Genomic DNA, 11,810 nt, shown 5'->3' on the forward strand with positions numbered 1-11,810 from the left:
GGTTACAGGTGGCTGTAAATTGACAACGTGTGTTGGGGATTTTCCTTTTTGCCTCCCTCGGGGACTGCTTTTGAACGTCCCACAGTCTTTGCTGTGTCCCCCAACTCGCCATAAAATCTCTCTTGTCTCGTCATTGGGGGACACAGCACCCACTCTTTCTTCCTTTCTATATGACACTATTTTGTGTCCTGGCCAGGACCCTGGTTCTGTAAGTTGCACATGGTGCTGTGTTTTCAGCACCGTTAGAACCTTTGTGTCATATTGCTATCTGTTGTTGTTTTTTTCGGTTCCCGCATGGCTGCTCCTACTGCTGGCATACAAACCGATTAGCCGAATGTCGTCAGTGAAGAATATAACCAGTGGGCCGAGCTAACACGTTTTGTGCTTAGCGTCGCCTCCTAGCAGTAGTAGCTATATCCCACGGTCTTTGCTGTGTCCCCCAATGACAAGACTAGGAAGAGATTTTACGTTGAGTAAAAAAATCCTCTTTGTACTTTTTACAACTATTCCGTGATCACTATTATCCATTGGATAGCGGTGATCACGAACCGGAAACTGGCCACCGTGATTCCTAGTGACATCTCCTGCTTCCTGGCTACCTTTAAGTAGCCGGGAAATAGATTTTTTTTTTCTTTAAATATCCTGCGCCAATCTGGTTGTCTGCGCATGCGTCGCCATTTTCACTTGGGCGCGCATGCGCAGAAGACAATGGAGGGTCCGTTCCAGACCAGATCATAGCGAGACATTGCAGAGGATGGGGGTAAGTAGTTTTAGCCCCTGTCATGAATGTGATCCGTGAGGGGAGCTGAAACTCTAACATTTTATCTTTTTGATAGCGCCGATCGCATTAACGGGAGGCCAGCTTCCCACAGCCCCCCATAACTGCTCCATGTTGGCTATCTCTGGGAACCAACAGCAAGGAGCTGTCACGTTCACAGCCCACGGGGCTTTAATCCTCAGGGGGTCCATGTTTTTTTCGTCCCACAGGATTAAAGCCCACTTGGCTAGGATGTAAAAACACTATGGCGCCATCACTAAGAGCTTAAATGCGGCCTAAGTGATGACATATTGCTAGGATAGACCATCACTTAATGATTGGTGGAGAATTAACTTCTAGGGCCCCTAAATACCTGCACTTGACTTTGGAAGCCCCCCCCCCCCCCCCCCCCTCTGTTCTGCAGGTTTCCGTGCCGATTTTGATTGGTCAAGATGGCCGCCGCCATCTAGACACTGCTCTGGATTGGCCAGAGCATGTGACAGACCTTTTATCCTGAAAACAATAGGGAGTTGCTTTAAATGTACCAGGTGCAGTACCCTTAACAACATATTTGCCCTGCTCTCTATTTTAACGGGGACTTGAGAAGCCACTTCCATGTAGTCATCCCTTCCCGGGCTGATCTCTACAGTCAGTTACAACTGTGTGGTGTTCGGGTACAATACCAGGAACCTGGGCTTATTGCCGAATTCTTGATACTTGTCAAGAGCCACCAAAATGTTTTACTACAAGATGCTGTTTGTTTTTGAGGATTATTTTTCTTTGTGTGTAATTTTAAAAAAATGTCATATTTGCACCGCTTACTCCTTTTTTAAATTTTTCTTTTACTAGAATCATCTAAATGGTCCTTTGGGAAGTAAAAGTGACAGAGACTCTGAAGGGACGTCGTTGGCAGCGATTGTGGTGCCTGTAATTCTAGCTGCTGTGGCCATCTACGCATTTGTAAAATTCCGTCAACGTTCAGCAAGATTCTAAATGGGCCAAAGTATTCCTACACTAAGAAGATAAACTAGTAGAGCTATACATACATATGCTAACTCCTGAGATACCTCCACAGTGTCTGCTGCTGCCTGGAAATCTATTTAATCGCTTGGAGTGGTGCAAACCACAAGAACATTGAGTACAATCATCTGACAATACATAGTATCTTATATTCTACTTTACTACACGTGACATCTGGTCCTGTCCTGTTCATCCATATGAAATTAACTCTTTTTTTGTAAATGTCACCTATATCACGTCCCTATATATTGTTTTTTTTCCAAATTCATTTTAGGGTGGACCCTGAGAATATGAGGTGCGGTATGTGAGTATGTTCTGGACAAGGAAAGAGAAGATATTTTTTCGTGTAGGAATCCATTTGGTATAACATAAGCCTTAAAAGGAATCTATCAGGTCGCCGGACCACGGGCACTACAGCATTGTGGTAGACACTGATTTCAACTGTTTATCACTTATACTGATTGCTCAACAGTCTTGGGAAATCTACATTTGGAAGTGTGCAGCACAGGCAAAGAGGTATGACTTATGAGTATTCATAAAGTCACTGCTCACCCCACCTCCTGCTGCTGACTGATGGTCTCTCTGCATTATTGTGCATATGGAGTGACCTGTCAGTCTGCGGAAGGGGATAGTGGAAGGCGGAAGAAAGGAGTAAATTTGTGACCAGCCCTGCACACTTTCAACCATAAGTTTTCCAAAACAGCTGAACCTATCAGTATAAGAGACAGACCGCTGAAAATCCAGTACGTTTTTCATTACACAGTAGTTTCTGCAGTCCAGAAATGATTATAGCATACCTACGTTTTCTAAAACATAACAGATTCTCCTCTTTGATTCATTTGTTGCTGTTTGCACCCCGTTTCATGCTTTTAAATTCAAAATGGCCTTTCCCATTTTTCCTCTGTCCTGCAGTTCACTTTCAAGGAGGGGGCGTGTTGTAAGCATCCCATATTCTATTAGTAGTTCACTGTCCTGTACTTCCTTTCCCTCACTTCTCATGCTGAATTGTTCTGTCTCTGGACTAATCAGCAGGGAGGAGGAGATAGGTATTCAGACATATTCTTGCCATATGGTAGTAAGAATATAAAATGTACACACATGCTGTAATAGCAGGGACTGTGGCAATTTCAGACACAGTGCCTGCAGATCTGTCAGCCTGTGAGTGCAGGGAGCAGCTTGTGCATCATCCCCCACAGCTAAACAAGACAGTGGATTGCAGAGGAGCTGGATGGGAGACTCGTAGTGGCAGACACTTGATTTACAGTGATAAAACACCATTTTTCATGGAAGTATATTCAAAATTGATGAGATATATAGGCTATTACAAACTGTAAGTTGTCTGGAAGGTTAATGTCCCTTTAAAGACCTGATATGTTCCTTTTTAAACAAATTGCGACACTAGTAGAGGCTCACTTTTGGATTAGGGCATGTGTAAGAAGTTGAGTAGAAGTGTCCATGAGGAAGTAGTTGTTGGTAGGGCATATATACAAAAGCCTATCCTAGTGATGGGTTCCCATTTTAACAATATTGTGCCCAGGGTATCTTGGTGGTTGCTGTTTGGCAAGTGGCAGCCGTTGGCTTGAATTCAGAATTGCCAGTGCAAAGAGCTGATGCTTTGTATGGAGGCTGCAGGCGGCGCTTACTGATTGTATTGGCCCTTATAAACCTGGAATGCTTGGATGATCTTTTACGTGCTAGATGAAAGTATATCAATCATGAGTTCTAATAAGCTCAAGATGTGATTAATCAGTGGTCACCTCTCTTAAAGAGTTTTTTCCCATTTCATACAGTCTTTTTTTAATCAGGGGGCTTCCAACCTCTGGGACCCCCACCTATCCTGCATCCTATTCTGATTTGTTTCCTGCAGCGCAGCTCTGCTGGGTACCCGGCTGTGCAGGAAACTTCAGCCAACCTGCTCTACAGTTCCCTGCACAGGAGAAAACCGTATGCTCTGCCCCCCTTATCGGTGTGGTCTCAGAGGATGGACCCCCACCAATCATGAAGTTCTGACATATCTGAGCAATATGCCATCAGTTTTGTGAGACAGTAAATCCCCTTTAAGGGGGGGACAGTAAGTAGAGCAACTAACAGATGTTAAGCTTAGTACACTATTAAAGTCTTATTTATTTCTCAGAGTGAAGCTTGTAGACAAAATAATCTGATTATTTAATTTTTTTTAACCAAATTCTTCCTTCATCGCACATTCAGCACCAAGTAGAGATGAGCGAGCACGTTCGTTTAAGGCTGCTACTCGATCGAGTAGCAGTCTTAGCGAGTAACTGTACTCGCCGGAGCAGCATCCGAGGATGGGCGGCGGGAATGGGTGGGGGGAGAGAGAGAGCTCTCTCTCTCCCCCCGCCTCCCCCCTGCATGCTGCTCGGGCGAGTACACAGTTACTTGACAAGACTATTTGATCGAGTAGCAGCCTTAAACGAGCGTGCTCGCTCATCTCCAGCACCAAGGTGTTAATTTCTTGGATAATGTGAAGACTGTAATACGTGTATTATCTACATAAGGCTTCGTTCACACGGCCATGTTTAAGTCAGTATTTTGTATCAGTAATTCTAAGCCAAATAGTGATAGGAACAAAAAGAAATTCAGTATAATGGAAAGATTTTGTCTTTTGCCTTTTGGAGTCGTTCCTGTTTTTGGCTTAACAATACTGATCTGCTGAACAATTGACACAAGTGTGAATGAGGCTTAATAATAAAACTGGCCTCCTTTTTTACTTTTGTAATATAGATTTTTAGTTTTGACACTCCAAAAAGTGTCATCTTCTATCAGTCTTAACAGTTCTACTACGTTTGGAAAAAGCTTTTTACCTTCTAACCAAATCATAGTGTTCATTGAAGGGGTATTCTAGGCTTACAGACCGATAACATATTGTGAGTATATGCCACCACTTGCTCCGCAGCGAGATAGACGCCATGATGAATGATTGCTGGAGGTGTGATCACAGGAATCCCAAAGAATCATGAAAACTGTGCACCCTGAATCCATGTAATGAATGAAGCCGTGATGCACATATGTGACCACCGCTCCGTTCACGGTCTATGGAGATGGCAGAGCAATATCCTTGGCTAATGCTGCACAAGTGAGTGGAGCGGTGGTCACGCATACACACTGCTGCTTCATTCACTAAGGGGACTTGGGTTGCGCTGTTCTCAAGTTCTATGAAGGTCCCAGCAGTCAGACCCCAGCAATCACAGATTTATAATGTAACTTATTGATCAGTGATAAATGTTAAAGGGGTTATTCAACAAAAACATTGCATCATTTTGTCTTATTTGACCATTCAAAGGACTTGAAATAATTTTGTATCCCAGACATACACCTTTAAAGCGTCTCTCTGGTCCTTGTCGCACTGCTCCTCTATAACTACCTGATACACACTATGCATTAGTATATATCGGTAGTCTAAGACACTGCATGCTGCTATGATTGGTTAGTGCTGCCCATGTAAGCAGCACTAGCCAATGAGAGCAGCGTGTAGTGTATTACACTGTGCATCGGTAGTTTATCAGGTAGTCAGAGAAGCCGTGCGGCCATCTTTTGTTTTTTCCAGGACCCGGGGGTTGCTTTTAAGTTTTTTTTAAACTCCTATAAAGAACTGATTAAAACACGGACTGGCGACATTCCTATTTAATTAATTCTCCAGCCTGGCCTTTAACATCCTAAAACTACCCGCAGACTTTGGATGATTGACTAATGTGGACACCACTAGACTCCAGCTGACACCCCTGTTTGCTATGGCTTTCCCTATAAGCTTGTGAATGTTCTCCCCACTCCTCCTCAGGTGGATCACATCCCAAATAACACTTTTATGACTTGTGCCTTTTATCCTGATGTTGGTTGAAGTGCCTTGTAACCAGTGTATAGACATCTAAAGATTCATTACATGTTATCAGCAATGCTTCACTGTATACAGTAAGTGAAAGGCACTGAAATAGTGATCATTCTGAGTTTTTATTAGTATTTGGGTGCTTCAGCTATACGTTGTCTTGAGGGATTGTCCAGTCTTATGTAAATAAAGTTTAATCATGAAGTAATGAAAAGTTATAGAATTTTCTAATTATACTTTTGTTTGATTCGCTAACAAGCAGAAATCTTAAAAATAGCGAAGGATTGAAAGAAGTGTATATTACAAAGTTAGATAAATATCAAGGAAGGATATGAAAAGAACTTGCTTTAAAAAGGTCTAAGAATCAATTCTTATTTCTTGGATGGCCCTGAAAGGGTTTTCCGAGTTATTTCTTTTACATAATTTTGGGCTCCCCATGCCTAAAACTATATAAAAGAAACGTGCTCCCAGCAGCACCGGATGGCTGTTTCGGCAGTCTGGCAAGGCGGCATCTGACAGGTGATATCCTGTAAATCGGAGGATGGAGAGCAGTGCTGCCAACAGGAGGCGAGTAGAGACTGTTGTTTTTTATGTTTCTTTTTTTTTTTTTATGTTATGTGTCTTTATGTGTTTTTAGTTATGTGTCCCCCCACTGCCACCAATGCTTGAGGTTCTCAGAAAACCCCTTTAACTTATTTAGAGAGATTGCAATTCATTATTCAATAGTATTTTTTCTATCTGATATATTTCTGTCTTATCTACTGTGGGGACATTTTCATAAAGTTTCCACACAAGTGGTTCAATTGTGTGTAATCAGATTAAGGCCTCTTGCACACTGGCGATAGCAATTTGGATGCAGGAAAATTGCATCGCAGCTATACGCTTGCGATTTTCTCTGGAAAATTCTAACATCGCGTGTGGTCCCGATTTTTATCGTGCGGTTTTTTTATGCGCAAAGAGAATTAATTATCAGACCAATTGTGAATGAACTGTCTCTAACCCTTTCTCTTTTTTTTGCGTGGATCTCTATAGCAGGCAGTTTTCTCACATAGCATGTGTGGCTGCTATGCGGTGCTAGAAAACTGCAGACTCCATAGGGAAACATGGGCTACTAAAATAGCGATTTGCGCACAAAAGCATATTTCCCGCTGGCATTTTTTTTTGTAACTGCTGCATGCAATTGTGTAAGTCAGTAGTAAGATATAAAGAGCCCTACAAACAGCATTTTTTGTGGTCTTTTTACTCACTTTTGGTGACTATTTTGTAGTCCATTACACTTTTCAAAATCGCAGCGCATCTGGGTCTTGTCACGTGTTTTCCTATAGCTTCTGTAGAGAGAGAAAAAAAAAAGCCAAACGAAAAATCTGTGTGAACACGAAAACGCCACCAGAACATCCCTGCTCAGGGTATTTCCCCACATCGCAGAAAATGTTGTGGAATGTCATACCCTCAAAGTGTAACCTTCCTCAAAAACAATCGGATGCAATATATCAGGCTTTTAAAAAAAAAAAAAAGCAGACTCTGAGAGAATCCCAAAGAGGTTTTCCTGAATGGAAATATTGATGACATAACCTCAGGTTAGGTCATCAATATCAGATTAGTCACGGGCCAACGATGAACTTTTTGAAGAGGTCACAGCTTCTTCTCTTGCCTATTTGGTCACGTTCATTGGTCACATGGCCTTTGTGCAGCTCAGCTTTGTTGTGCCCCTAATGGGGTTCTATTATGGAGATATTTACCCCACTTAGAAGTCTGTGGGTGCTATACTATGGCTCACTACTGTTCTCTTACATGACATCTATGCAAAAAAGTCTGTATTTGCATTTCTGTATCTTACTCTGTCTCCAAGGCTTCCTTCACACAGTGTTTTGTGGCTTTTTCCACTTTTCACTGCCATGAATTACAAACTGTATTTTACATGCATTTTTTTCATAGAGAGAAGTCTATGGGAATACTGGTGTAGGGCATGCGGTTGCACCCGGGCCCAGGATCCTTAGGGGGCCCATAAGGCCTCTCCTCTCCTTATAGGTAGCCTAGTACTACGAATAAAGCATTATAGTTGGGGGCCCTGTTACAGGTTTTGCATTGGGGCCCAGGAGCTTTAAGTTACGCCTCTCTGTGGGAAGATGAATTAAAACGAATGGCATACATGTATCCTACTCAGCTGAAAGCGTCCTTTATAGTAAGAAAGAAGGCAATATAGTTAGAAAAGAGGTACAGCTACCACTTCAGGACACGAGGAGCCACTTTCATATTAATCAACATTAGTTATTATAAAACTTGGTAATCTTTCGAAAACAAGTGAAAGCTTCCTCCTGCTTGTCAGTCTTATCCATAATGATTTTCTTAGATTTGGGTACCAGAGATAAACGGAGTAATGGAAATATAACAGCCTAACCTATTCGTGCACCAAATCTAGACCCACAATGACTGGATCTGAAGTGTAGACATAACTGTACAGAAATGCATTCAAACGACCAAATTGATTTATTGTGGCCTTTTATAATCCACATTATAGGTTTTTTGGTTGTTTTTTTTAATGCTTTTTAGGGTCAGTTTACACATTGTGGTATTGTTGCAGAACTTCGGTTACGGGATGCACACCAAAATTCCACAACAATGTACAATACAAACTAAATGAATGGCGTTTTAACAAACCCACAGCAGAAAAATGATAGATTTGTATTGTGGACTCCAGTCATTGTAATATGCACGTGGATTTTCTCTGATGTGGAATCATACTCTTAGTAATATGTAAGAGTAGCCAGTTGTAATTGCACTGGAGCACCCAAAACTGATGGCTGTAGAGGTATGTCTCGTCTATTGAGCCTGAAAATAACGGTTTAAAACTGTGTCTTACATTTGCATTTTAGCCAGCAAATATAACTTCCATCTGCTGTTTCCATTTATTTTTCAGTTCCTCTGTACTATGCAATGTAGAAAACTGCTTTTAACAGATCTCGAATGAGGTAGAGGGGGGGACACGATAAAGAGAAAGTTTCAGTTTCTACTTTTCGCTTTTGGAGCAATTCAATCCTCATTTTGACCAAATAAAGATTTTTGGAAAACTGAAGCTTCTGTTATGTGCAAAGGACCCTTAGGCTAACTTCACGCGGGCAAGTGCGATATCGGGCCATGAATCAGTACAATATCGCACTCACCAACGTCCGATTATTTTTTTTTAATGTTAAAACCACCTTGCGTCACTTCAGGAAAGTAGCGATCCTTCGCCATGGCTGACGGCTGCAGCGGAGGATCGTGGAGTCCCCCCCCCCCCCCCCCCCCCATTGTTTTCAGTGGGAGACCTCGCATGCACTTAGCACGCATTGTGAGGGCACGCCTAAAGATAGGACGTGCTGCGATTTGTTTCCCGCATCGCGCTGTGATGCATGAAACCATTGTTCGTGCATCTTGCAACGCACAAGTTTTGTGTGGTTTTTGTTTTGCCCGTGTGAAGCTGGCTTTAGGCTGCATTTACATGGGCAAGTGTGATATTGATCCGAGGAGTGCAGACTAGAGATGAGCGAGCATACTCGCTAAGGACAATTACTCGATCGAGCATTGTCCTTAGCGAGTACCTGCCTGCTCGGAAGACAAGGTTTGGCTGCCGGCGCGGGTGAGAGGTGAGTTGCGGCAGTGAGCGGGGGGGAGAGAGAGATTCTCCCCTCCGTTCTTCCCTGCTCTCCCCCGCCGCCGGCAGCTGAATCTTTTCTTCCGAGCGGGCAGGTACCCGCTAAGGGCAATGCTCGATCGAGTAATTGCCCTTAGCGAGTATGCTTGCTCATCTCTAGTGCAGACCCATATTGTGTCTGCAAATATGTGAGTTAGCCTGCGAGTGCAATGCGTTTTGTGAGAAAAATGTATTGGTAAACATGTGGTTGTTATGCAAGTGCAATCTATTTTTCACGCATGTGAAAATCACATCTGCATGCCAGTGTGATAGATGGATATATATATATAATTTTTTTTTTGTTTTGTTTTTTTTTACATTCCCATAGGAAATAATGGCCAAGATCGGCCAAAAAATAGGAAATGGCAGCATGTTCTATCTCCCACGTAGATAGACGCATTGCAAATAACGGGTTCTATTTTTGTGTGAGTTTTGTGTGTTTTGCAATGCACAACACTTGCATAATAAAATCCACCTAGTGAATACAGCCTTTTTCTGAGTATTGATTGTGTTTTTGAGTTTTCACATATTCAAGAGACAGGCTGTATAATAAAATCCATCACCATAAATTACCCTACTTATTGATAGTTCCCAGGCAGAAACACCTCTTAACGAAGTAATAATGAGCTGAAAAATATGTAAAACAGTAAAAGGAATACAGAGATATATTATACATGCTAAATCTTACGTTGAGTGGTTATAGATTGCCAGTTAACCAAAGGCGGCTTCCCTTTTTAATTTGTCTGTAAAAGATATGTGATCAAGGCACTACACTGTTAAAATAAACTCTTTTAATTGCAAAAATTTGTAGGATATCTATACCTCGCTTTGCATCAAGACTGTGTTGGTATGAAGAAATAATAAAATTGTACACACTGAAGCAACCTTTGTATACTTCTAAAATCTTTAATTTGAAATGACAATTTGTCCATTCGTTAAGAACTTATCAAACAGCAGATTCATTTTCATGTGACATATGATTGCTTTCCAGCTGTAATCTGTCATCAGTAGAACAGATACTGTATACTCCATTATCATAATCGCCTAGTCCTAGAAAAGTATATACAGGTTATTATACGACCACTTTCACAGAGCAGTATTCTGGTCTCTATTTTATATCCGTTTTTATAAGCCAAAACCATAAAACGGAACCTACAGAGAATCGGTGTAAGCAAAAGATTTGCATCGCTTTTCGTTTTTAGACTCAGTAGTGGTTTTGGCATACAAATATAGAGGCAAATTGCCGATCAAAGTACAGGTATAAGAAAAGTCTATGACCTCCTTTACATGGGCGTGTGCAATTTTGGCCTGTGAAAAATGTGTGTATGTACATTTTTTTTAGTGGTTTTTTTTCTGCTTATGCATGTTTTTATGTTCATATTAGCAGTTTTTCACACATGCAAAAAGAAACCTCACAAGGATGAACAATAGACATTCCCTTTTTTCTACCAGTTTCCTGGCAACATGCATAAAAAATGCAGTGAATATGCATGTAACATCCAATTTCACTTTCTTTCTTTTTTTTTTTAAAACTCCCATAGACTTTAATAGGTTGCAGACAATGTTTGAGTGAGCCTTGAAAAACTGCTTGTGGACGCCATTGACATTAGTCACCTGCAAGGAGAACATATAAGCTCTGAGCAGATGTCTTGCCATAGTCGTATTAGAGCACAGGATCCACCCGCCATATTGCTGCAGTGTAACAGTGCTAGCCCTACAATATTTTTATACTAGCCCTAATTCTCCGCTTAGTGCCGGATGATCGCCTAAAAGAAACCTAAAAACGCTACACTATTTCTAGGTTTCCTAATATATCAGATCTTCAACTTACTGTTATGTACTGTATCAACTTAAAAGAAAAAAAATTGAAGCACGATCTACAGTAACAATGTCTCCGAGGACTTTTTATATTTACCTGACCAATACAAAAACTGAGAAACTGCTGTAGAAGAAAGCCATATCTATACAATTACAAATGAACCGAAACAATTCTGCTCAGATGATTACAGATTTTTTTTGGTCTGTGGCATATGGACAATATGAAGACTTCTTAAAAACAATTTGCTAAGTCTGCTGGAAAGACTACAATAAGCAAAATTGCAGGAAAATAAATTGTGTAGCGTGCACACGGTGTTTTTTTAAGAAACGAACCAACTGGAATTTGCAGTTAATTTGAAATCAATGTCCCCATATCAGCCTGTGACACTAATCTGTCTCAAAGAATTACAGCTCCACATCTAGGCAATTTATTAACAATCTTCAAGACTTTTCACACTATTCTCTAGAATCCCTAACTTCAAACACACTCGTAACACTTACAGTTTTGATTTTGCCTCCCAAACTTGTCAGTTCAGGGACACTTGTCACATAACAAACTGGGCTGCATGCAAAAGGACTTATTTGCCCATATGGTATCGCTCCACTCAACTGTGCTGTCAATGTACATGTCTCACGTCACTTTATACAGTACCTAGATACCAGCTGATTTATAGTATTAAATGGCCTAATACTTTCTTTTTTTC

At 41.3% G+C, this 11,810-nt stretch overlaps 1 protein-coding gene across 1 annotated transcript in view; it reads left to right on the top strand.

Moving 5' to 3' along the window:
• Positions 1-10,092, top strand: part of SYNJ2BP (synaptojanin 2 binding protein) — a 45,337-nt gene extending 35,245 nt beyond the window's left edge. The window contains exon 4 of the mRNA XM_066608403.1: positions 1,607-10,092. Within this exon, the coding sequence (XP_066464500.1) occupies positions 1,607-1,750 (144 nt within the window). The 3' untranslated portion in view covers positions 1,751-10,092. The remainder of the gene's footprint in view (positions 1-1,606) is intronic.
• The last annotated feature ends 1,718 nt before the right edge of the window (positions 10,093-11,810 follow it).

Source organism: Eleutherodactylus coqui, chromosome 6 (assembly GCF_035609145.1).
Source record: "Eleutherodactylus coqui strain aEleCoq1 chromosome 6, aEleCoq1.hap1, whole genome shotgun sequence".
Lineage (NCBI taxonomy): Eukaryota > Metazoa > Chordata > Amphibia > Anura > Eleutherodactylidae > Eleutherodactylus > Eleutherodactylus coqui.